The sequence below is a fragment of the Phaethon aethereus genome (genome assembly GCF_964289735.1).
Source record: "Phaethon aethereus genome assembly, chromosome: 6".
NCBI lineage: Eukaryota > Metazoa > Chordata > Aves > Phaethontiformes > Phaethontidae > Phaethon > Phaethon aethereus.
The window spans coordinates 40,017,110-40,044,077 of NC_138580.1; the positions used below are offsets into that span (position 1 = coordinate 40,017,110).

The 26,968-nt window shown below is 44.1% G+C and overlaps 1 protein-coding gene across 1 annotated transcript in view; it reads right to left on the reverse strand.

Moving 5' to 3' along the window:
* Nucleotides 1-1,240: 1,240 nt before the first annotated feature.
* ABCA12 (ATP binding cassette subfamily A member 12) overlaps nucleotides 1,241-26,968 on the reverse strand; it is a gene marked incomplete at both ends in the record, with an annotated part of 86,882 nt that continues 61,154 nt past the window's right edge. The window contains 21 exons of the mRNA XM_082001738.1: nucleotides 1,241-1,360; nucleotides 2,610-2,747; nucleotides 3,410-3,515; nucleotides 3,984-4,076; nucleotides 4,336-4,439; nucleotides 5,847-5,981; nucleotides 6,127-6,271; nucleotides 6,889-6,998; nucleotides 8,645-8,855; nucleotides 9,497-9,765; nucleotides 11,089-11,248; nucleotides 11,864-11,979; nucleotides 13,887-14,064; nucleotides 14,559-14,613; nucleotides 18,146-18,251; nucleotides 19,634-19,721; nucleotides 20,650-20,777; nucleotides 22,330-22,423; nucleotides 23,636-23,722; nucleotides 24,969-25,221; nucleotides 26,562-26,700. Coding sequence (XP_081857864.1) covers nucleotides 1,241-1,360; nucleotides 2,610-2,747; nucleotides 3,410-3,515; nucleotides 3,984-4,076; nucleotides 4,336-4,439; nucleotides 5,847-5,981; nucleotides 6,127-6,271; nucleotides 6,889-6,998; nucleotides 8,645-8,855; nucleotides 9,497-9,765; nucleotides 11,089-11,248; nucleotides 11,864-11,979; nucleotides 13,887-14,064; nucleotides 14,559-14,613; nucleotides 18,146-18,251; nucleotides 19,634-19,721; nucleotides 20,650-20,777; nucleotides 22,330-22,423; nucleotides 23,636-23,722; nucleotides 24,969-25,221; nucleotides 26,562-26,700 — 2,835 coding nt within the window. The remainder of the gene's footprint in view (nucleotides 1,361-2,609; nucleotides 2,748-3,409; nucleotides 3,516-3,983; nucleotides 4,077-4,335; nucleotides 4,440-5,846; nucleotides 5,982-6,126; nucleotides 6,272-6,888; nucleotides 6,999-8,644; nucleotides 8,856-9,496; nucleotides 9,766-11,088; nucleotides 11,249-11,863; nucleotides 11,980-13,886; nucleotides 14,065-14,558; nucleotides 14,614-18,145; nucleotides 18,252-19,633; nucleotides 19,722-20,649; nucleotides 20,778-22,329; nucleotides 22,424-23,635; nucleotides 23,723-24,968; nucleotides 25,222-26,561; nucleotides 26,701-26,968) is intronic.

Below are 26,968 nucleotides of genomic sequence, written 5' to 3' on the forward strand. Positions count from 1 at the left end.
TAGAATAAAGAGTAATATTAAACTATTCTACCTATTAAATGATTCTGGGGGAAAAAGCAGGATGTGCGTGCTAGCGTGCTGAACTCAGCTACTGGGGGGCCGCTGCTGGAAGGTAGGCAGAGGTCTCATTTAAAGCCAGTGGGCAGAGTCTTTGAAGGAGGAGCTAATTATGCCTTACGATGTGGGAAAACACAGCTCTAGAGTTACAGGGGCAGCCACCGCTCGGGCGTTGAGGAGGAAGGTCACTGAAAAGGAAGCAGAGAGGCAGAGCCTGCTGGGAGAGGGAGGTTGGCAGAGGCAAGACGTGAGGATTCATGAGCAAGGGAGATGCTTGTTGCTTTTTCTCTGCTCAGGAAAACACGACCTTATGAAGCAAACTTTGTATTGGAGGGTTCAACCAATCTACCTGCCTCCTACCATTCTTCTGCTGTAACAGAGAAGAAAGGGGCTGGCTGGTGGAATGATCATTGGGTACCAAGAGCCAGGAGCTGCCTGGGACTGGGCGGCTTACTCAAGGAGTTACACAGAGCTGGAATAAACCACAGGAACAAACCGAAACCGCTGGAAGTACTGACTTTTAAAATAATTATATTTGTACTGACATAACCCACACATATAGAGAAGCTTTATGTCATTACCAAATATGGCCCCCACCAACGGCATATGCGACTCTCAGTACACAACACCTACGTCCTCACAACACCCCGGGAGGCAGGGCAGTGAACCCAGGAGGCAGGCCGTGAACCCCACTTGACTGGTGGGGAACCTGTGAAAAGGCAGCGACTCTCTTGTGGTCATCCAGAAAGTCTGTTGCTGAGCAGGGAGTGGAGCGTGGGCTTTCAGAGAGGGTGGCTGTGGGGCTGCTATTTTGTCAAACACCCTGCACTGCCAACAGCTCCCTCTGCTCCATCACGGCCATTTCTGCTGTAAGCACATGGCCACAAGCAGCAGGTGGTGTCAGAAAAGTCCTTGCAGGCATTAAAGTGATCATAAAACAAGAACTGGGGGGGAGGGAAAGAGCCTGTGGAAAGACCAGTCTGATTTGTAACCAAATACCAGTCTTAAATGCCTACCATGTTCCTAGTAACAAAATAAGTGCATATCAAAAAAAAGGTACTTTAAGAAAATGTGAGGTTTTATGCCCACCATCCCAGAATCATAGAAAACAGGGCTGGAAGAACCCTGAGGGGTCATCAGGTCTTTTCCCCAAGCTTCTATGATCCCTTGTGGTTGGGTCCCTTCAATAGATGGAGCTTATGGTGCTATCTTGGCTACTTGTGTCAGAGCTGTCCAGTGTCACATCAGGAACTGCGTCCACGCCGTCAGGATCTGCTTGATCTTTAGCAAAGTTGATGAAAACCTAGAAGTTTAAAGGCAAACATTCAGTACGTGGCGGCATAAAGGATTTATAACACGAATGAATGTGGAAAAGGCATGGCTGTTGATTTGACTGTGAGCCTGGCGAGAGTGCTCCGGAATGGATTCAGGCTGGATTTGAGAATTGCAAATGCTGTGCATCCATTGGTGATACTCCACCAATGGATGCACACTCCTGTACCGCTGAATCAACACCCGGGATGCAGAGGTGGACATTCCGGTACAAAACCTAATTGTCCTGCAGCTTGCGTTTCGAAAGTACTAGCGAGGTAATACCCGTGTGGTAGCTCGTTTTGGTCAGTGTAATACAGCTATATTATTACTTTATAAACCCATCTGTCTATATATAATTGGCATCCGTGCACGCACAACTGCATATTATATAGATAGGTGTATGTAATCACACGTAACAGTCTTTGTTTGAACAGTATCTAATGAATACATAAAATATTCTTACTAGAACACTACCTGCAATCACACTTGCATACACACAAATCCAAGCTGTCTTCCCACAAAACATGACTTGGGGCTTCCTGCTGTTTGTCTGCCCATCTCTCTCACAACCACTGCCCCTTATTAAAAGAATATTGAGGACCTTCTCCCCCAGATCGCTGTTTAACAATTTGTAGGATTACAGGGCTGCAGTTCTTGCTTCCCTCTCTGTGACAGACCTGATATATCAGGATGCTGCTGCTCGACAGGATGATTTCTTCCGGATAGTCCTTGTGGCATCCCTTCCGCTGATGTGTTTGATACAAGATTTTGATGCCAGTGTGAATGTTTTTCCAAGGGAGAATGGAATGAACTTAACCATGAAAGCTAGGTTTGGAGTAATGCTAAATGAACTTACAACCCAAATACGGTACAAGAGTGAAATTGAGCAAATTTCCAGGACTGGTGGGAAAAGTCCACCACTGGGAAGCCTAGCACTGGACTTGTGAGTGATCCATAACCCTGCCCTTCATCCACACCCACCACAGCTGCTGAAATCAGCAGTGGCAGAGGGAAGAACAGATCCTTTATGCTACAAACAGCCTTCTGTGCGCGTTTCCCTAGCACCAGAACAGGTATCTGGAGGCAGTAGTACTGATAAAGTATCCCCAGGGGGAATACAGATGGAAATACCTTTCAAAATGCAGTCTATTGTGTGCAGCAGTCCATTATGTGCAACCATCAGTCTGCTCCCCTGTTAACAGTTTTAAATGGATGGCCACATATCTTTAATTCCTTACCTCCTCTAACGTCGTTTGACTCACTGAGAAGTGCCTGATATCGAAGGCTGCTTTGCTGGCTTCCAGGAGATCAAATATATTTGCTACCCCTCCTGCAGAGACTGGAACGTGATACTCCACCATGTTGAAATGCCGATCCTGTAAGAACAAGAATGATGGGGTAAAGTTAAGGGGTTGCTGCCTATAAAGAGCCAACAGATCTGACGGCTGCCTGGCCGAGAACAAAAGCAAAGAGGAGGTGAACCATAGGAGAATGAAGGAGCAGCAGGTGCTTTTGCTCCTTCTGGCTCCCAAAGGTGAAGAATATTATTGTCTGGTATTGACCAGAGTTGGGAGTTTTTTGTGACTGGGAGATGATAACTAAGCCCCAGAGCTGGAAGCTTGAGGGTAGCCATGGCATTTTCCAGCTCCACGTCTGCCATTTTCATTAATGGATTACAGATGATGGATGGGATTCATCACTCAGTTACCTGGTTTTACAGTTACTCAGTTACTGGAAGCACCCAACCATCCAATTACCCTCTGAATATCAAGTGTGTCTCCATGCAGTCCAGGCATTCAGTGGGACCATTCCTGGGGCAGAGGGTCACCTAACACCTGCTGTATAGGATCACTGCAGTTGTTTGGCTCTGAGGTTATTTAAGCCACCAAGGAACTTGGTGTGCGTGTATGAACCCCCTGCACTCCGAGAGCACAGATCTATGTGCACAGTGTGTTACACGGAGTCTATCTTGCAAGATCCTCTTGGTTAATTTGAAGGGATTGAGAGGGCCTCTCCCGAAAGCGTTTGTCCCGCTTACCTTCAGGCATGTATTTGGAAAGTGTGACTTCATGAACTCTGTCAGCATCTCGGTGCTAACTGTGTGGCTATTTAAGTGCATCTTCACAGTGAATCCTCTTCCAAACCTAGGGGAAAAAGAAAACCACAATTAACACAGTAGGAAAGAGAAACAGATACAGAAAATCCTTTGAGAGTGCTGCACAGCCTCTTTGGGGAAATCTAATCCAGGCAGAGTGCAGTCTGAATGGGGTCAAGGTTGTTAACCTGGAGTGAATCTTAATAAGAAGCCGAGCTATTGTGATAGCTAATAAAATTGAAGCTCAACCCTAACATGCATTTCACATTTTCAGCAGTGAACAGATTACTTTGGGGAACACATCTCTGGGAAAAAAGGCTGTGAGAGAGTAGAGAGTACATTAGTTAACACAGAATTTCAATGGTATAGTAAGAAACAGAAATCAGAAAATGACGTTATTTTGATGCCCTGTAACAAAGGTCTCGTGTTCTGAGACACGAGGTTTACTAACCTAAAGCTGTAGGTTAGTAACTCCATATGCTCGTTGGTAAAAGTGGAATAGGTACATTTTACTGACCTGCTCTTGATGTGCTGCAAAGAACCAATGCACTGAAAACTCCCGTTCACCATAATAGCCAGCCTGGTACAGAGGGCTTCACATTCTTCCATGCTGAAAAGAATCAACCAAGAAACTCTTAATACATCATTGAGAAGGTAGAAAAAGTAGTTATTTTAGTGATTGGAGAACATTACTGATATTCCCTAGAGTACTAAAGTGTTGTGGGTCTATGTGGGCACCCACATTCAGCAACAACAAACAGCAAAACCTGCCCCGAAATTCCACGAGGACCAACGGGGAGTGTGAAAGACGGGCCTCCCCATATCACCTGCAGACCCTAAGACCGGAGACAGAGCCAAACCAGCCCTACCTGTGGGATGTGAGTATCACTGAGCATTTGTTCTGCACTTCCTCACTGATGATTTTCCAAAGGTGCCGTTTAGCATTTGGATCCATTCCAGAGCTTGGTTCATCCTGTTGGGAAAGACAGGACTGAATGTGAATTTGCACTCAAAATCTGATCGTCCTAACGCTTGTGCTCTCTTTAGGCTCATCACTAGTTTTATGTTGGCTAGTAAGGATCCACAGGAGAGCTTACACTGGTACAGATCCAGGAGAAGCATTATTTTCATTTGCATTATGGATTTGACCGAGGCATCCTAACACTCCCTTCAAGCAGAAGCAAGTCAGCTTGGCTGAGACCTCCATCCTCACTGGCCTTTGGAACTGCACAGCTCCCATGGTGACTGGTGGGAACTCTCAACCTCCGTTGGACTCTAGAGGAACTGGCTGGCTGTGACAGCACCATCTAAGATCAACCCTTCCGTGCATTTTATACCATGGTGTTTTAAATATCCATAAACACCACAGGCATAACCTCAGACAAGGAGCTATCAACTGGCACGTGGTTCCCACGTGCACTTGTGTTTTGCCTCCCTCTCAATATGGTGACAAAGTATTGCATTTTTTCATTTAGAGAGACAGTAAGCCAGAGATGAAAGATGGTATACTGTCTCCTAGCTTACGCATTGCTGATAAAAATTGTTAGCCAATTTCTGATTGACAAATTGTTATTATTGAGGATAAATGCCTTATGTAAGGCAGAAATAAAACAGCTTGGGTTCAGGCAGCACTCAGTACGGAGGAAATTTCCCCACCTTCTATTTTTATTGAGATGTTTTTTGTCACAAAAACAGCTAGAGGGCTGGTGTATGTGGTCAGAAGTAAAGGCAGTAGTGCTGGGCTTGATACAAGTTGGGGCAACTGAGATTTATGTCCACTAGGTATCAAATTTAATATTGGGAAACCTGCTCAGAGAGCACTGCACACATTCAAAACACAGCAAGTGGAAAAACTGCATGAAAAGGTGTATTTTAACAATGGCATATCTCATGGAAGAACTGGAAAGTTTAAAGTGAAAGACAAAAGGGGAAGCCAAACCTAGAAAAATAGTTTTATGTTTTAATCCTGAGGGAAGCTGCTCCTTTGCTTTCCCACAGAGAGCATCTTGGATGCTGCTTTTCTTGCAACACTGTGCAGGGTAGTCGATACAAAAAAAAAAAAACCCAAAAAAACCCCGAAGAAAGCACTGGGAACAAGGAGAATTTAATTGGCAAATATAGGATCTATTTTTGGCCTCTGAAAGAGGCTAACAGAGAAACTGGCAGACTTACCATGACCACTCTCTTATGCCTTCAAAGAAAATTTGGGTGCATGCTGGAACCTAAACTTTTCTCTGATGCATACGTTATGAGGCTAAGTATGGGCATTTGGGGAGTATCCTGCAAGCTGTGCCTGAGAAGTTTTTGTTAGACTGTCAAAGTACCTCTGCCAGCCCAGAGATCTGCTCCTCTTCCCCCCAGCGAGGCCCCCATTTCTCACCAGCAGCAGAATTGATGGATTCCCAATGAGAGCCAGAGCTGTCGACAATTTTCTATTGGTGCCATAGCTGCACATCGAGGTGACTCTGTCTTTATAGGCCATCAGATTCAGCCGGTGGAGAAGCTGGAGTACAACCTATAGGAGCAAGAGTACAGCCTTTACAACAAGGTCTAGGCATAAATTACCACGCACATATCTATTTATTGAAAGATTAATTAAATCAATGTAAAAGCCTTCAGTAACTGGAAAATGCTCTAAGTCAAGCCCCAGTGCTACTCACTCCTTTGATCTCTCTCTCTGGGATGCCATGGAGCCTAGCATAGTAATACATGTGCTCTTCTACCGTCAGCAAGTCATCCAAGGCATCTTCTTGGGGGCAGTAGCCAAAGAGTGACCAGTGTGCCTCACTAATGTCATTCAAGGACCTGTGTAAGGAAGTCGGCAAGTCATTTCAAACACACTGAATTGCCAATGCACTCTGGAACTAAAACAGGCGAGAGAAAAAAAACCAACACCTTTCTCCTGCCTCCTACCCCTTACCCAGCCCTTAAAGGAAAATGCTGTGAATTTGCAGACCTTCAGCTTTTGGGCCTTCAGTTCTGCAAAGGACGAATTGTATTTGCAACGTCTGTTAGCCATGATGTCTAGTACATAGCTCTCCACTTACTGCCGGGACTTCAGATGGCACAGCTGCCACCAAGCCTCCTCCTGGTAAAGAGCGCTCTGAGAGGAGTCCTACTAGTCTCCAGACACTAGCTCAGAAGTGGGATCACACTCAGCTGAGGATCTGAGTCTGATCCCGTTTGCAATGGAATGAAGTGAAAGAAACACCACTGAGAACAGCAGAGGTATGACAGCAAAATGCAAACCCTACGGAAGCAACCATATCATCTTCAAAGGATGAAATTCCCTGCTTTATTTATTTTCACTCTGTTTTGAATGTTTTGGTTTAGACTTTTACATTTCTTTTCATTCCAGCCTTGAAAACTGCTCCTAGGCTGATTTGCTCACATGCCTTCCCCAGAAATCACATCCTCCATACCCAGAATCATCCTGGACCCGCAACCTTCCGCTGGATGCTCGGATATCGCCTGTCAACATCTTAAAGATGGTCGTCTTTCCAGCTCCGTTCACACCAAGCAAGCCAAAGCACTGGGTTGTGGGAAAGAAAGGTAGAAATATAACCGTGCTGTATTTATAATACAGAAATATTGTCCTGAGATGAGTGCTCAGCACATCTTGTCTCTTCTTTTCTCCGGACCCTTGAGCAAGATGAATTGCAAGAGCAGCAGAGGTACTCAGAGCACATGAACGTTATAATGGAGGTTGTTTATGGTGCAATATACTGCAGTTTATATTAGGACCGTTTGTTTAATGTGGTGAAGAATCAAGGATGTGTCTCTAATAGTCATTCCTTTTACTGCAAGGTGCATTTTTGCAGTGAGCTCATCTGACAGGCCAAATCCTGATCATCTCATTTGTGCAAAGCCTTCTACTGACAGGGACAGAGCTATTCATAGGAACGAGGTGAGTAAGGTTTGTGCTGTCATTGGTAAAACCTTAATGTGACACAAGATTTTTGTCAAATAATCTCACTAATGCACTACATTAATAAAATTAAGAACTGGCTCCCTGTAATAGAGTTCAGTATCTCATGCTAAAAATCTATGTTTTATTGCTAAGGTTGGAGATATGCAGTTGTGTGTTGCATAAGCAATCACCACTGTGCTGATGGTAACTGTTATCTTGATATTGGTAGTACAGACCAGCTGATCTGAAAATCCTCGCGTGCTGGGCCCGCTGCAGATGCACAGCATTGGTCCAAGGCTCTTCCCCACCTCCAAGTCGGTGCAGGGACAGTATCTGTGCACTGTCTGTGGTGCGAGGCCATGGCCTCTGCTGACAGATGGAGAATGGCACCCTAAACTCCACCAGCATCAGGCTGACTTTTGCCAGAAGTTAGAAACCTCGATGCCAGTTGTGGCTTGGGAAAAAACCCTCTGCCAAAAAGATCAGCACCACAGTCTCCACGTGAGGCTGCTGTCCTCCTGCCCAGCACCCTGAGTCTCTTCATCTCAGTGGGATCCAGGCAATTCAAAAAAATTGGGTACCAAGGATTAATTCCAAGCTTCTCCACAAGTCAGGTGCACAGCCTGAGGTAGAATCTGGTCTCGCATTTTCCTCTGGATCTCAGAGGTGCTCTGTGTGCTCCTGTCTTTTCTCATGAATCAGTGTTTTTGCAGGTAACTGCACTGACATGACGAAAGAATGTTATTTGCTTTAGTTTTAAGTCCTGATTCATGAAAATGTGTGTTCAGCTGAAGTGATTTGCCTTTCCCTTATGGGAAAATACAAGCAGATAAGCCTGACTCTCTGTCTCCCAGGCAGTTTAGGTGAGTAATTGCAACTGGACAAATTCTGCTGTCTTCATTTACCATACGGTAATCCACTGTGACCCCCCCGAGACTGCTCTGTGCTAGGTGCTGTACAAACACAGCATGCAGACATTTTGCTCTGAATACAGCTCCACCACGGTCCTGTCCACTTTTCCTCTTTCTAGGGCCTTCAAACTGTCACTTGGTGTCCCAAATGCACCAGGAGCCTTTCATCACCACCGTAACCCCAAGAATCAATAAATAAGGCAAAGGAATGAAGCAGAGGTCATAGCAGAACAAACCATTACAGTCATGCTGGGACAGCAGCAAGGACTGGGAGAGAAGACGACAGTGGGACTGTGGATCTGTTCCAGCCTCCCTCCGCGGGGTGGAAGGTGTCCACAGCCTTTTCCCCTTGCTTACCTCTCCAGCAGGAATCCCGAGGCTGATGTTTTTCACAGCCATGATGCGCTTGTGAGGAAGGTGGTAGATCTTTGTGAGATTCTGGAGCTGCACCACGTCAAAGTCAGCTTTGCCAGACTCCACTCGGTTCCTCTCTGCCTGCACATCCCCATCCTCTTCAGCCACGGGTGGCAGAAGTGATGCTTTGCCGTGTACTCTGTCGAACAGGAACCTATGGGGAGGGCAGAGAGGGGACCTTACCCTCTGGCAAGCAGACAGCAGTGGGCCTGTGTGCTTGGGATACTAAGGAGCCTTCCCGTGAGATCCCAGGGCATGCAAACATACACAGTTACACAGTTTCTATTCTCTCCCGGTCTTTGCACCATTTACGGAATTTAAAAACTCAATGTTCTCTTTCTGCCTATTTTTTTTCTCTTTTTCAGTGAATATTCTGAGCTGAAGGAGGTCCTGCCTTGTGGACACACTTGTAAAGCAGATGGCAGGACTGTTCTCGCTCCTCCCTGTGTATACCCAAGCCAGAGGAGATGGATTCAAAGGAGGCTGCCAATGAACTGACTACTCTTAGCAACCAGCTGAACATCGGCCCACCAAACCCAGAGCCCTGAAAGGAGAGCCATACTCTCAGCCAGCAAGGACTACCAAGGGACTCTGGTAACCCATACCTCTATTAGTTAATACTCTAATTACTGGTAGGTACTGGGACTGCTGCCAGAAAAAACTTACTGCAGGTTTGCGAAGTGTCTTGGAAATTTATGGGCTTCATAATTGACAATGATGGTGCAAAAGCCCAGAATTAAACCACTGAGCGCTGGCTTGGTCTCTTTTCATTGCAAGACTCCAGATGTTACTTACTCTAGTATGTTGTTCCAGACTCTCTGAATCATCCTGTCGTGAACTGTAAGACGAATGGCAAAAAACACGGTGCCCTGGATAAACATGGCAAACAGCTTGGATGTGGTCTTGTCCAGCTCAAAGGTTTTGTCAGGGTAGTCCACTCCATAGGCTTTTAAGAAGCCCAGCAGGGCCTGATCCTGCGACAGTTCAATCAAGCCATAGCCAAAGCAAAATTGTGGGAACAGAAGGAACACATGCCTTAAGTTTTCAGCAAGATCATGCAGGCCCTGAAAAAAACAAAAAGCAGCACAGTCACTTTTTTATTCATGGAATAAATTCATAGGTTTTACTGTGGGACTGAAGTGTAACAATTACATTGGGATTTGCTTGTGTCTCAAAGCAGAGGTAAATTGAGAGCAAAGAGCTCTGGAGACAGCTCGTTTCACAGGCACAAGGTCAGAAAAGTCAACAGGCAGCTCCGAGGTTGTGATCACCCATAGTGAACAGCAGCCAGTTCCTGGTGCAGTCCCTCATTGCTACTCCAGCTGCCTCACCCTGTGCATGCAGCAGCCAGAAACCCCGCCGTGAGCCGGAGCTGAGCCCTGCCACTGAGCTGCACTGTGCATCCCAAAACTACAGAGCCGCTGCACCAGCCTGCTGCGGAGCACAGCCCACTCCCCAGTCCTGCTCCTCTGGAGCACTGTCCTACCTGTTTTCCTTGAACAAACAGCTCCATAAACCACAAGATTTGGCTTTAATGGACATAGGGCAGTCTCACACCCACAAACCCTCGTACATAGAGATTTGGAACATTTCTAGCAGAAGAAAGGATTAGCACACACAGCAAAGTGGAGAGGTGGTAAATTAGAATGGAAAGAGGCTGACTTCCTGCCACAGGGACACAGAGGGATAAAAGATGATCATAATTGCGCAACCCTAAAATCCAGGGGGTTGCTAAACAAGCGCTGTCCAGCTAAAGAGAAAAATCCAACCCAACTATTGTTTTACACAGCAACTGTCCTTTATAAAAAAAGAAAACTAAATGTAAGGTGTACATTTTATCCCAGTGACTCCCAGGGATATCTCAGTTTAAGAGAAGGCTTTACTTTAGGGAATCATCACTGTCTCTGGCATTTTTCATCCTCACAGGGAGATGACTGCATTACAGATCTACATGACAGCTGGTGCTGGGCTTAATGCAGCACATGTCAGACTCAGGGCAATGGCATCTAGTTGTCACTCTCCACAGTTCATACTGCAAGAACTTAGCAATGGTTCAAAGTCCCCAACAACTTTTTATCAAACATTTACACCCACCTCCTGCCCTTCTCTGCACGGGCAGTTTTCTACCTCTCTTTTTGTACTCTCCCCTCTGTCACCATCATTTCCTCCTTTGCTGGGGGTGCAGATTTACAGACAAGCAGGATTCCTCTTTGACTCATGTTCCGTCTATACGAAACCTCATTCAGTCCTGCAGCTAGTGTCCTCTGCTTGGTTTACCTCAAATATCTTGAAACCAGCCAGCTGCTGAGGACCTGATCGAACCCACCAAACTCAACTAGAAGCCTCCTGTTGTTTCACCAAGGGTTTGGTATTAGTAGGATTCCTACCTGATCAGTGGCCTTTTCCTGGGAGAGCAGAAATACAACCGAGTGAGTAATGATGGTATTGATGCCAAAGAACAAGTTGACGCAGACATAAACGATGAAGGCCATTCCCGTTTCTTTGAAAAACCCAGCCAGCAAGTACATCCATGAAAACGTTGCATATCTATAAATTGCCAACAGTGCAGAGAATATTAGAAGTAACTCAAAGGGCGATTGAAAACAAGTAACAAAAGACCTCAGACAACCTAAGAGTTCCTTTTCGGCATGTGAATAGATTCCCATATTATAGGAGCTTAAAGAAGGAAAAATGGCTTGTATCTCTTAGAATTTGGAGAAAAAGTTTGAGATACATATTTGAACACAGAGACCTGACTGAAAGCAGACAGACTGGGCCTGGAGGATTCAAAGCCAGGGAGACAGTTTTGCTAAGTTTTCCTGAATTTTGCTGCTGGGTTTTATTTTTCCTCTCTGATTTTTGAAATGCTTCTGTATCTCGAACTCTGCAATAGTTCAGTAAGCATCTGCTTACAGCTTGGGCTGTCACTGTGACCCTGAATATTTCATATGCTCATGTCGAGTTTGCTTTGAATAAAGTAGGCATGACAACAGTCATTTTAGCCCACTGTTCCTGGAAGGAGCAACGAGTCACCATTTGTAAAGTGCGCGTTAGAGAAAAACGCCCACGTATGCCGCTCTTGGATCCCAAACTGCAGCAGCCTGCAATACCCAGTTCCTCACTCCATGCAATGATATTTAAATAACTACGCTCCACACTTACCCAAACAGTAACAGCAGAAGAAATACTGCCAGTAAGTTATTGCTGTTGCAGAAAGCTGGTATCTGGAAGGATGAAATAACTCCTATTGAGAGTCCAATAGGGACCATAAAAAGTACCTGCAAAATTATATTAAAAAGATGTTATTAGGACGATAATTCTTAAACATTTTTTTAGAACTATGCAGAAGCAACAATGCCAGGTCTGAATCTGGTCCCACAAATGCAGCTTGGGTTCTCCAAGGGAAACCAAATACAGGTGGGATCTCTGTCCTCCTGAGGCTTTCAGGAGTCTTGCAAATGGATTCCCACAAAGCCACTTTGAATAGGCTAAGCCTCAACATTCAGGACTGCGGGCAGAAAGTGCCTTAAAAAAAGGCTGTGAATCAAAAATACCCCTTTGGGATTTCTGTTAGCCTTGCAGTCAGACCACTTCACTGTGCCCTGTAAATCTGGTCTTTATAATGTTGAATCAAGCCAGGGACCTACCAAATGTCTGCCTTGAGAGGTTCCTCTCTTCCCCAGCTTTGGGATTTAACAGAATTTACTGGCAGGGATTTGCTGAGAAATACCAAGTTGCTGAGAGCGCCAGATTAGTTTCAGCCCACTGAATACTGATTGTGGCAAGGACTCTTGGGATTTTTCTACAGGCTGATTTACAAATATGCAGTGCTGGAGCGAGGGCCCCGATCAGGGAAGCAGACACAGGCCTGCCCCATCCTTGCCCCTGCGCTGTGACTCAAGGCTGCTCTGCCAAGCCAGACTGCAGCCAGGCTGCCTTCAGACCCCTTTCAAGCCCCCTGTGCAAGGCAGGAGATACTTGTGCTGCTGCCTAATCGCACCAGCCTCTATAAGCAGGCAGTTTAGACTGTTTAGTGGTGAGCACTGTATTGTTAGGATTGCTTTGTTAGTGCGCATGTGTGTCACCAAAACACCAAGAAGCTTAGGCTGTGCTCTGCAGAAAGAGTAGAGGCTCACATTTCCCAAGGGATTTCAGCCCTTAGCCCTCACTGCATCAAAGGGGGCTGGCCACCCAAATGCCCTTGAAGATTTCGTATTTTCAGGAACCGATGGTATCACGGGGATTTTTAGGCACTAGCAGAACTGCATCAACAGAAATGTGTCAGATACATAGAGCTGATCGCCATTACAGCATAGCTGGCAATGCCAAAGCTCACAAGGAGAGTCTGCACTTGCAGATCTCTATCTATGTGAGGGTTTGACATTGTGCACTGAAGGTAGTTCGTAAGACACAAAGCACTTTAGTCTACAGACACTGCATATTTATCCTCTTAGCCCAGCAATGCTTTCCAGCAGTATCATTAACCCTCTTTACCATGAGGAAACTTAACTTCAGGAAGAACAAGGCCTATGCGACATAATGCAGCACAGTGCTGGGGAACTCAACTATCTACAGGAACAAGGTGGTAAATTTATACAGCACAGTGCAGCACTGTAGAAAGGAACCTGCTCAGGACCTGGAAGGCATATACCTGCATTAGTAGCTTTTCTTGACTTAAATACCTTTATAATATATAATCTTAAAGAGAGCATTCAAGCCAGCAATATATTTTTGCCCAAGAGGGGACTGTCAGCTGTGAGATGTCTGCCAACGTCACACCCTGTGCTCCCAGGGTTTTCAAAACGGCTGTAGCCTCAAAGCCCCAAAGCCCGATCCCAGATGTGTAAAGCCGGCATGACAACTAATCTAGCCCTGCAAGCTAACAGAAAAGCAGCTTGCTGCTTGCATGTTAAAATTGAGATCAAGTTCTGGCCTGTTCTGTGTTGCGCTCTTATAAATGTGCTGAGTGTTTTGCATACACTCAAGAGAGAAGGAATGCCTTTGCTTAGCAAAATCCAGTGTTGCGGTTCACATTTAATAGTCTTCAATGCCTTGGAGAACAATTACTACATAACGCTCTTGGTAGTAATAGTATTAAGAAGTCTAGGCAACCAACTTTAAAGAACTTTTTTTCCCCTGCTGCCTAATGCCACTTTTGGTGCATTTAGGAATGTGAATTATTTACCAGATCATAAACGAAGTTAGTCACCCAATAGCTTGTCATCCCAATGCCTGAAATATGCTGCAGTTGTTTGGCTTTCGTTTGATGTTCTTTTACCACGTAGAGCACAAAGCTTGCTGTTGTGATAGAGTAGCCAACCAAAACAGACATTGAAACGATGATGTCGAGTAAGCTGTTGAGCCTGGGGAAAAGGTGGAGGAAGATGCATGTGGTGAGTCAAAGTGGCAGATTTGCCTCATTGCAGATGCATTGTTTAGAGCTCAGAAGCAAAGAGGTCCTGGTTCTGTGCTAGCATCTGTTGCTGACAATAATTACGCCTAGCAAAAAGGACTCACAGCACTGAGCTGTAACACTGTACCGTAGCATTGATTGGAAAGGTCAGAAGGAAGATTATGTCATCATTAATATTGTGGCAAAACACAAAAACGTGTGAGGTTGTAACTGTGACCTCCAGATCTACATGGGATCCAGTGAAGAAACCCTAACAGGAATCTGCGGCTCTACGGCATGCAGGATGCTATTCATGTATAGAGGGAATGCAGGCAAAGGAAGAGAGCAGTTTCAACATTTAGAGAGAGATATTCAGTAATTTAGGCTGCTTTATGGTTTCCAAGAAGCTGGTTTGCTTCTTTTGAAGTTAAACAATTCAGGCATCAGCCAAATGAATCTTCTTACATTACTTGTTCTTGACTCTGTCCTCCAGGATATGGGTGAGCTGCTAAGAAAATACCTAAAAAAAACAAAAAGAAAAGAAATTGTAAGTGTGGCTAACTTAAAGCTTCCTTCACCAGTTCCTGAGATTGACAGTAATACAGAATACTGCAAGTAGAGAAGAAAAGCATATCAAAAGCTGATTTTTGCTGTCATCTTGGTGTGATCTTAGGCAGAATTTTGAGCATCCCCATTTCTCCTATGACTTCATTTTGATGCACGGCAGATGTGAAATTTAAACCCTAGGCCTTGTTCTGCATCTATCTGGCTGATAGTATCACACACTTCAGTGAGAGCACTCCCACACCTAAAATTAGGCACACACTCGTGGGTTCATGTATTTTAGGTGGGATTCCTCAACACTGACATATTCAAAACTGGTGAATATGTTTCATTTTAAAGTTGCTGCTTGATGATCTCACTGCATTTCATTTGTTCTTTTATCATCAGAAACAAATCGTTCTCTATTGGCTTATTCCACAACTATAATTTTCCGATGATATATATGCCTTTCTCAACACAGGCATCTGTTGAGATGTTAGCCTAATCCCAAGTAAGATACAGACACTTTTGTTCCCAGTTTGGCAATGAGTTAATTCTGAACTATTCTGTCTTATACAGCTAGGAAAAAAAGAAAAGATCGTTTTGTCCAATGCAACTAGCAAAAATCTAGTTACTGTGTTTGTAAGCCCAGTGTGATGTTTTCCAAAAAGATCCCTTAAAAATGGGTTTGTATCAAGCATGAGCTGCAAGAGAGAAGTTTTCTCCTCATGTGTAGATATGATGATACGATTTAGTTTAAGTACTTCTTTACCAAGGAGAACAGCTAGTTCAAAATATACTAGTATTGTTCATCACAGTGCATTTGTTTTGTTCAGAAGCAATTTGTGCCTACAAAACCGGAGTTTTCTAACAACGAGGGGAACTTGTGAGGCTCTGGTGGGCCAGTTCCAACCTCCAGTGAAGGCCTCTGCCTTGGTCCCACCAAGATGACAGCCCAGTCTTTAAGACCCCGGCACCTGAGAAGGGGTTTAGGCTGAGCCGTTTAGGTGCCTAAAAACGAGGTCCTCAGTCCGTATTTAGGCACCCAAGTAAATGCCTCCATTCTGAGGGAGTGCTGGAGGACCTCTAGCTGCTCTTAAATCCAGAGAGATTTGCTAGAACATGCCATCTCTGAAATCTAAGCTCCTTATAACCAGGTGTCTGACTTTCAACAGTTATACAGGGAAGAACTATTCTGGGCTATTTTCCCTAAGAACGAGCACTCCGACATGGGGGCCAGAAAGGAGGGAGACTTATGGGTTTAGCCAACTAAGTCCCATACTGAGCAAATAAATTTGAAAGGGAAAATTTCATAGGAAATTCATTGGGGGGGGGGAAACCATCTCAGTCTTGTCATCAGTAAGAGAAATGGAATTAAAATCTTGGGCTGCTGATAAAACCACACAAACAGCCAGGAAATGTTTCCCTTCTCTAAAAGAGAGTGAGAGAGAGAAAGATACCGTCTGTCTAATCTGTTAATACTTCACTATAAAGCCATTTTCCTTTACTGAAGCTTAGGCTAGAAGTCAAAATTTCCATTTCAATGCTTTCTCTTTTTTGTTGGTTGGGATTGAGAGAAGAGAAAGCACAATATACATAAGTCAAAAGCTATTATGCCTTGCTTAGTGACAGGGTAAAAAGCTTTTTATGTATTTTTTAAAAATATACGCAGTGGAAGTCAAACCTCTAAAGCAGGACTGGCACCTCTTTCAAACTGCTGAAATGACAACACACTTTTATCTGGCCATTTCAATGGCTCTTAAACTGTCATTTATTTGTCACAACAACAAATAGATTTAGCTGCCAGGAACGCACCACGCAGAACGTCTGTTCAATTGTATTTCAAACGGGATTTACACTACCCTGGGGGACCTATCCCCGTCCATTCATTTTATTTTCCCCATTCTATGGCTTGAATCATTAGTGGGAAGTGGAAAATTATCTGTCTGGTCATTTACTACTAAGCATTTCTTTCCAAAAACACATAAGCTGCAGGACAGATGGAATGAAAACTGCTGCTATTCTTTCCCACTGAAAATTGTTATTGTGCTGGTATAAAACTTTCCCTGTGAAAACTTTCAGACTGTTCACACGAGCTTCCTGCCTTCACTCTTGCTACAGCATGTGTTGGGAATACAGAGACAGGGCAAGAAGCTTTACTGCTTAATAATTCAGCTGCTCTGGGATATTCCTGCTGCTGGAAGCGCCCGTCTCAGGTCTCCTCTCTCCGCACCCAGGCAGGGGCTGCAGCTTTGTGATATGCTCTTGCAGTGCACACAGAAGACCCTGAACCTTCTGACCTGGAGGGCATGCTGCAAATCTCAAAGGCACGAGCCAGTGAGTATTTTAGGATGGCGGCAGGGACGAGGCACTGGTTTTGCTTGTTGTGAGCTGAGCTTGTTGAGGGGAGTTTCAGTGCATTGCTATGTGGAGGTGGGAAGAAAGACGGTTTTGACTTGTAATCAGCATTTGCTGTTTCTTTAATTTATGGCACGACACTCAAAGTTTCAGACCAGCTGCCTTTTCCATTGTAGTTAAATTCAGACACATCAGTGAGGAACAGTCTTATGAGCAAAGAGACACTGTCACCTATTTCACTGTCACCTGGAACAGGAGGCCTCTGAGGTGAGGGGGGCGAGGCATGACCAGGACATGGCTGGAAGGGCATAATTTGTCAAAGAAAATCAATCGGTAGGGCATTTCTGCACACAGTTGCTACTCTTGTCAGGCCCCATAAATCTCTGTGTAAGATTTCTCAAAATGGCATCAACATAAATCTTTCTCTTCTCCCTGCAGCCCCTCCATCTCTAGAGACAGGTGTATATACAAAGACATATTTGTGCCCATGCTGCACCCTTAAAAGTGGCCTAAACCGTAAGCGGTAAGATAGGGTGCCCTGGTTTATCAGCAGGAATTTGAATTGCTGCATTACATTACTGAGGAGAAACTATGAGAACTGATAACCCCAAATTGGCTACTAACACTCCTTGGGATCTGTGTATGTCGTGTGTCAGAGGAAAAATATAGCTGAAAATTACATTTCTCACTTAATCTCACTCTCTCTCAAAACATACACATACCCACACATCCTGGGTTGCTCTCAGCAGAACGGTGACATATTAAAATTTACTAATCTAAGCCACCCGCGGATATGATCTAAAGTAGCCTTTCTATGCATAAATAATGGACACCTATCAAGAGACAGCTATTTCAGTACCATGATGAGAAGCAATAAATCAAATAGCAACCATCGGCATTTTTTGCATGAAGGCAGTGTTTTATGTAGGAGTTGGGGTGTTCCCTGTCCAGCTCCCCTGAGTTTTTGACAAAGACAATTGAAATATGTGATTTATTCATGTTTTTCAATTCTGTTTTTAAAGGAGTTGCATAATTGGGAATAAAAAAATGGCCTCACTGAAGTCAAGGTAAGTGTTGTCATCGATTTCAACAGAACCAGGATATTCTCCAAAAAGGGGAGAAATTATCTGCTCATGTAAAGGGACACTTACCGTATCTGGAAGTCTCATTTTTTGGCAAGTTAGCTCGAAGAATGAAGTTGTTCAAACTGTTGAGATAGGCTGGAAGGCTGTGATAACCTTCGGGATTATACCACACCTGCACACAATTGAGAAATTGAAACAATTTGAGAGACAAATTGTTACTGATAACGTTTTGGTTTGCTCTGCTTGCACAAATGAATCATTCCATGGTTGTTATCTAAAGTCATAAGCTCTACAAGTTAAAGTCCAATGATTAAACCACATCGAGTCCTGAATGAGGACATTTCAATTTCAGCACAAGCAGTCCCATCAGCTTCATTTGCCTTCTGGGAGAGAAGAAAGAAGCACTAGCTGGATATGTGACATAGAGCATACAGACACTTCTTTTCTTCTCTTTAGTAAGTTGCTGATGAACATCAGCAGTGGAGACTTCCCAAAGAAGGCTAAGCAGCCAAATGTCTAACACCCCCTGGAAGCCAGGGAGGGGAAAAGTTGCAGAAAAGTTGCTTTAGGGCAGAAAATAGCCAGTTGTCACCTTCTCGTTCAGCAACATGGTAACTTTTCATATCTATACCACAATAAACCCTGAGGCCAGAGGGGAAAAAATTAGATCCCAGGATGTGCACTTTGGGAGGATTTACCATCACCTACTTTAGGCACAACCCACATCACCCAGGTTGGAGGTGTAAGTTACCTACCAAAGGACGGAGAGCTTAGGCTATTAAACACAGCCCACAGAATCCACCTTTGTATATCCCCAAGTCCTGCATGCTCAGTGATTTTGTTCTCCTTGCCCTAGCAAGAGCAAAGACTGGAGTCTGCCCTGCTTCCAACACTATAAGGGTTTCCAGGTATTAAATCTGATGTCTGATAAGCAAATAGCAATGCTTTCAGATCTAAGATGAAGCTGTAAGATTGGAGGGGTGAAAACATCTGCAAATTCATTCTACGAGCTCTGAGTGTTAGTGAAACAATAAACCCTGTGATTCCCTTTTATTGGAGCCACCTCTGAAAACAGCACTGCTCTTGCAGGAACACTCTCCTGGTAGCTAGGTTTTACAATGAGATCACAGGATCTTGTCAACTCTCTTGCATTTGCCTGTTGCCTCAGATTTCAGCCTTGGTGCTTTTAACACTGATGCGTTACAACATTTTCACTGAGCAGAAACAGAGAAAGCGGTATATCAGAATGCACCAGCCAGCCCTAGTTAAGGTACATACATTCTCTCATGAGATAATAGTGCTACTAATTGATCTTTTCAGCTCTGTATAATAAAATTATGACAGCAGAAAAATTGTCTCCTGTTAGCAAGAGAAGTCAGACCAATAAAGAAGAATGGGGAGAGGAAAGGAAATGAACTGCAAGTCATCTCTCCCAGGCCAAGCTGCAGATTTCAGAGGGTTTCGCTTTATTTTCTGAAATAGTCCTGAACTCAACATCACTTCTCCTGAGTCCCACACTTCCCATGCTAGGAGGAGCAGGTGGAGGTTAGTTACCTTAGTCAATGTTCTGTTGGGGGGCACCGGTCTGATATCAAACTGTAGATCTGTTGTCAAAGGCAGCCCAAAGCTCCAGCCACCATACCTGAGTGAAAACCAGACGGAAATGCATTGCTATCCTCCTTCAAAAGCTTTAATACCTTTGGTTGGTGCGTGTTAGCATGCCACTGTCACCCCAGTTAATTCTAGCTGGACTTAAAAGAACTTATCCCAGTACATCTTGGCCAAGTCAACATTGCTGCAGGAGTCCTTATTTGTCGGGGGGGGGAAAGGGAAACAAACTTGGGAGCGCTATCACAAAACTGTCTGAAAGCCTCCATTTGAGAAACATTTTGGAGCCACGTGGACTCCTAACCCACCTGCCTACCACACTGGAATAAGATGACTGCTTCTTACCCGGGAGATGAGCAGCTCAGTTTAAAGCAATGGCAGATGAACATACTCCTTGACAACCTTAATGGCAGGCTATTTTTGCCCCAAGACATGCTGAGTGGCTGTGTTGCAGAGTCCAGACATACTAATAGCTCTAACAGCCCCATGGTGCAAGAAAATGTCCAGCCTCTAATTTCACTGGAACGGATGCACTTGTTTAAGTGAAGCACACACAGAGACTCTTCAGAGAATCAAACTTGGAGGAAAGTCTCTCCCCAAGGTTTACTTCATGACAAGCTGTGTCAGATTTCCCTCTTTTTAAGCATTTATGAGTCAGACAAAGGCTCATCTGTGGATCCAGCCATCAGCCTATGAGGTGATTGACATGTTATCCCTAGGCTATCTCTGCTATGATCAAGCAGAGCACTTGCACAAAGCTTTATCTTTAACTCTGTGATTGCAGGACATTTTACCTCCTTTCACCAGATTCAGAAAGATCATCAGCAGAGAGGCCCTTCTAAACCCCTACTGTACTGTCACCTCTTCAAGTCCAGTAGATGTGATACTAGATACTAGATAGATGTATAAAAGGCTGTTCCCAGTACAATTCAGAGGAGAAGGACTGGAGATGTATTCAGTACCGTTTTTGCAGGAAGTCTTTGGTAGTTGCCAGAATGTAGGTCTCCACATTGTGCCCTGTGAGGTTATAAAGCGTCCGCGTGGAGAAGGTCCTTCTATGAGGGGGAGTGTAGTTCGTCTGTGGACACGTCTGAGTGGAGACAAATTAACAAAAATGTTAGTGTCTGTGTTTTAACTAAAAACTAGCATATCGCGTCAAGATTGAGAGCAGGCAATGGCAACATTCTCGTCCTGGGACTGATTCCTACAGAAACCGATGATTTGCAAATCTGGGTGCAAAGACACATGGCATACACTCCTGCATGGTGTCCCGAACTTATTTAGCGAGGTGCTTAAAAACAACCTTTGCTTAGATCTACACTTCAGTTCCACTGACATCAGTAAGACCTTGAAATGTGCTTCATGCTACATAGGAAGATTTTTGCTGAATTAAGGCTGATCCCACTTAGAAGAGCCTCAGAGTGACTGCACAGACAGCAGCAGAGGGCAAAACAACTCACGGAACGGAAAACTCTGTGGTAGCCTCAAACTCTCCTCTTGCATTTTACAGCAGCTACACTCTACATTTTTGCTTTACTGTCAATCATTGGGAATATTCTCCAGAGCTTCAGAGAAACCTTGGATTAGTCCTAAATATGTAATTTAACATGCTGAGGGTCAAAGTCACATCGACTGTTTCATAACGTTGAAGTGTCCTACCAGACAGCATGCTTGCAACTTCTTTCAGCTCATCCATAACAAAACCCCTGGCCTCCCCCCATTGTGTATCTGTTCACAACTTTGCATCAGAGTACACCAAATAGCCTCCTTCATGCTGAGGAACACCTGCCTGTGCCTGCTAGAGGTGAGAATCAGCTCTGAACATTATCCTGACTTACCAGAGAAATTATGCCAATACTTTTCATGATGTGAAATTAAGCGTATGTCCAGAAAACTGTGTAAGATAGCTGCCTTTTAAGGAATGACTAGGAACATGCAACTAAGTACATGCTTTATTTTACAAATGGCATCATGCTGCGCCTTGAGTCTGATTTTCTACTGGAAAAAGGCTAAAGACAGGTGAATGGCACTGGAGGGAGGAGAGCTCAACTTCAAACTGGACTGTAAAATTGTAAGATTGTTTGGGCCAGAATCTGCCTTTTCCCCATGTGCATATAAAGACATTAAACCCAGCAGTGCCCGTATCTGGTTCTGTATGTATTACTGTAATGCAAATAACTAATGTTATTAGTCATGACTATTTATAATAAGGAGCAAAAGCAGATGGGTCTAGACTTTGTATAAATTTAAATTCTGAAGAGCAAACAGCAATAATAGCTGTGCTTTCATATAATGACAGTGATTGTATAAAATGCAATTTTCCTCTCAAATACATGTTCACCTCCTCTAAATGGGACAATCATACAACATTCAGAAACACTGTTAAACTTTTTCCCACCACGGGGAGGAAGGCAGATATATTAGCATGCAAATCCTCTTAGGACACTATTTCCTTTCCTGTCCCACACTGGTGCAGACAGTGGTTATCCAGTGTACAGAATCAACAAGGCCAAAGAGAGACAGGAGGAATCTGAACACTGAGTTCCCCTTAGTATCATGCCTGCCCACAACACCACTCCCAACTCACAAGGCCCCCCTAATATCCCCTCAAACTCCCTCTCTTTTGGGTTTATTCAAATTACCTGGATGCCATCTGTGCAGTTGCAGGCAGAATACTTAGTTCTCTGGTTTCCACTGACAATCCACTGGCCAAGCATGTCCTCCGTTAAACATTGCCTGAAAATGAACACATTTTCCTCTGAGGTTCCCTGTGCTCAGGTGTGCAAACAATGCTAATTGCTGTCATGTTTAATGACAGCAAGGATGGCAGTGAGCAGCTTCAGCAGAAAAGCAGACCTTCTTGTCATCTCTGGGTGCTTCAGGGAATACCCATCCTCCTGCTGCCTTCAGTGCCTCTCAGCAGAGAGCCCTCACTGCTGCTCGCTGTGCCTGGATTTATTCAGCCGATTAGAAGGAACCCAGACACCACTTCATTCCCACAGCAGACAGTGTAAAGAGTTAGCATACAAAGGCCAAAATCATCTTACAGTGCAGAAATAAGAGCTATTGTCATGGCAATAACTGGGCAGTCCTGCGATGGACTCTATTGACTAGGCAGTCACTGTAAATACTCAGTATAAATATTTGCCGGCAGATATGTGGCATGCATGAGCATACAAGTCTGCCCAGGATTTTACTACCAATTCCTTGAAAATTTATCATCAGGGCCCAAAACAAACCAGCCCTCATAGCACAGCTTTTAGATACAAATAACAAAAGCTATGCCGAGAACTTTCTGGGTGGGCTCAGTGTTATAATTGGGATTATTGGGGAGGCAAGGACTACTTCCCAGATACGAGAATAGCTTGCTCTCATCCTGACATCCTGCCACCACCAGAGCTGCTCCCTTAATACCTACAGTAATAAAGGAGTCCACCTGAGGTGGTGGATACTTCTTGAGGCAAAGAACACCGCTGTCAAGGTCCTGGGACTGTGTGCAAGCCCCAGTCTCAGCCTTAAAGCATGGTACAGTTTCCTGTCTCCAAGAATTTCTACAGTTCTGTGCTGGCAGACACAAGCCTTCGCTCCAAGCTGCACGGGAGCCATGTAGGCTCTTGGCAGGGCTGAGGTCTGCTTCACACCAATCATGATTACACAGCTCCCTGCTCAGAACTGACCTGCATCCTGCCAGCTCAAGTCTGTGAGCAGCACAAGCTTGTGCCTGCCTGCAAAAGGCCAGTTAGACATCTCCTAACAAGCTGAAAGAGTCTGCAAGTCAATCTGAAGAGAAGCAGGAGATAATTTTTTTTTTTCTCTGCATGCGGCACCAACGTATGAAAATTCTGCAGACGATCAAAGACAGTTATTAAGGTCTAATGGCTAATAGTGTTATGTCAATTCTCTTGCAGATTCAGAATTTAAATGGAAAAAAACCCAACAACTACTTACGAATTGCTTTCATTCATGCATGTGTTATCCGTTCCAGGGAAAGCAAGCATCGAAGTGACTAAAGCATCTGTGGTTTCATTAAAATTCCTAAGATTTAACAAAGAAAGTAAAAGAAAAGAAAAAAAAAAATGTTCAAGGTACTTCTACTACCACTGAGCAGAGGAAAACTGTGTCTGAATGAAACAGGATTTATTTAAGATGCTAAATAAATGGTTATTTGCAGTGCTAGGCCTGCAAACCACTTAAATATAGGCAGTACATGAGGGCAGTCACACAGATTTAAAAGGACTGCTTATTACTTAGAGCTGCACACCTACTCCAGTGATTTGCTGCCTCTAGATCTAAGCAAGATAGTGCTGAACATTTGGACAATCAAGATTCTGCTTCCAGGGAAAAGGCATCTACTGCAATTTTCAGGCACAACTTCCAGTCTTGTCTCAGTCAGCTCTCTCATTTGTGAAGTCCATTTGGTTTTGGCCATTCAAGAAGATGCTTCTTGCTTCCAACCCAGCTGTGTAAAATGAATGCTTCAGGAGAAGCACAGAACATTAGGAACAGAGGACTCAGACAAGCAGTTCTGGCTCATTTCCCCGTCTAGCAGGACTGAAGTGGAAAGACATGAGCAGTCCCAGGAAAGAACACCTAAGAGCAGACATGCTTGCTTTAGAGCTAAATTTTATATTTCTGACTTAAAGCTGAGAACCACTGGAGAAAGACAGCAGTTCACATCATGAAATCAGAATGATACAAATTATAATCATTTTGGTAACAGGATTTTTAAGCACAATGAAAGAATTCAGTGGTGACATCTTAATCACACTGAAAAAGCGCATGCCCTTCCAATGACTGCATGCCTTGGACTAATGGGGCCTGGACAGGAGAGCATGTCCTGTACTGACAGAGAGGGCGATGCAGACAGTTCACCAGATGGATAGAATTTGATCCCAGAGTTGTAACGTTGGAGACAACTGATGTGGGGACTTCCATTTCACATCGGGGAAAGAGTATATGTATTAAGAATATCCCCTTGGGGCAGTATGGCTGTCACAGGGCTGGAGCACTCCAATGGCAAACACGAAGAACATTCCTCACATTTCACAGTTAATTCCAATGGAGAGGTTGTTTTTCTGAAGCTTTCTCATTGCTGGTCTGAGCCAAGCCACCTCCCCTTAAGAACAGGATTTCTACATGTTATCTGTGTAACAACTACACAGATAACATAGCTACATACTAGCTGCATACCACTTTTCTACTGGGTCTGCTTAGAAATAATCCTGATAAACTAGCTCTTTATAAATAAATGGGTCTAAGGATCACAAAGAACACCACTCACCCAAAGAAGTCTGCCTGGTCGGATGTTCCGTACAGAGAGGGGGAAAGAACCAGTTCAGGATATTCGGTCTCCTTGGTTCTCAGTGTCCCAAGTCCCATCGCAGCCATCACAAAGAGGACCGGGAGGATGACTTGAGCAATGAAGCCTCTGACATCCCGCCGGGTATGGTGGAACCTCTTAATGAACAAAGCTGATGTCTTCTTAAGCAGCAATGGCAAACCCTGCAGGCTTTTTGATCTAATCAGGAGTTGATCTGGGTACAAAAGAAGAACGCATTTTTATCATGGATCAGAATTTGTGAAATGCAGGGAATTGATGGTTACAGTACTCTGGGAGTATTAGCTTCCTGCACTCCTTTACAGATGGACAATCAAAACTACTAAGTTGGAACAGGCGCAAGGGTCAGGCTTGGCACAGGGCTCAGATTCTGGCTCTTGCATCATAAGCTCATATAACACCATTTTTTTTGTTTAATTTCCAATGTGTACATGTAGTGAATTCATTTTTATATCCTGCACGAGGAACACAGGCTTCCAGATGCAACAAGATGCATTCTACCTACCCAGCTGCAACTCACAGGGGAAACATATTATTCTATTTGCAAACTGAAAATTTTCATAATTTAGAAAGCAAGTCCTCAGGCAAATCAATAAGAGAAGTCATTCTGAAACAAGAAAACAAGGCACATAAACCAACTGATCATTTGCATGGACAGGGCTGTGATATACTAAAAGCAGAGCCAAACCCTGTGCAACTTACTCCTCTTTATGAAATATTAACCTATAAAACACAACATGAAGCAATTAATTTTCAGTGCTCTCATTAGGGATGACACAAAACACTAAGCATATGAGTTACTGCTTACAGTAACATTTACAGTACAGGGTCAGCTTTGAGAAGTGAGTATGAAAATACCTTTGTGTTGTCCCTTATCTGCTTCCCTAACCATACCTGTAACTATGATACATTCCTAAGTAAAAATACGTTTCTACTCTGTGAGAAAGGTTGTTCAGCCAGGTATTTGCTCATTTTTGGGCCACACCACCTTTTGCAGCTCTCAAACCCTCAGGGATATTGGTGTAGCTTGATTATCTTCTGAACGTGAATTTATCCCACTGTCTGGCCCCTTTTGCTGTTTGACCATACTGTAACGGCTGGGACACAGCAAAAAGCAGAGGAGAACCCAGCTCAGAGCTGTGCTGCTTCTGCAACAGGCTAAGGGCTTTCTACAAAAAGTTTCTCTCCAATCCTACTAGTTATGTAGAAATAATCCTCTACATCAATTCCAGCAATTACTTTCAGAGGTATACATTTGCTCTTTCACCCCCTCACTGTATTTGATTAGATTAAAATCTGGGTCAATTTAAAGGAAGGCAGATGCAAACAGAACCCCTCAGAGTCAGACTTTTCCAACCCAGTGGATTTAAACAAGTGTTGAGTGTTGTACTCCTAGTGATTTATTTGTTTGGTGATTCCTGGTTGGGTGAAATGTGGTTTTCAACAAAGAAAGAGGACAGGGAGCTCAGATCGGTCCATCTGCCACTGTTTGCATCTGTGACAAATCTGTAATAAAACCTGGAGGTAATTTAGTACCATCTCTTTCTGTGAAGGTATCCGTGCTCATAGAGGTTTCGTCACTGCCAGTTTGACCACTGGCTCCAGGCAGCTGTTGGGGCAGTTCAGCATCTTCTTGCTGGTCCTTCCCTAGCTCTTTTGTCAGATTGAGAAATACCTATGAGGAAAGAAAATATGAAGGAAAATTGGTCCAAATGACTCCATTTACCAAAACAATAATCAGAATCCACTCTCCTACTTTGCAGCTGTAGTTGCTGCAGCAGTTGCGAATTACAATCCTCTTTCTGTTCCCTTTGTACTCTGCAAGAGAAATTCACTTTTATTTCAGTATAAAATTAATTTTGTCCAGCTCCTTGTCACCTCCTGTCTCTCTCCAGCTGCAGTAGTGGAATCTTAAACCTTTGCAGCTGCCCCCTGGACTTATC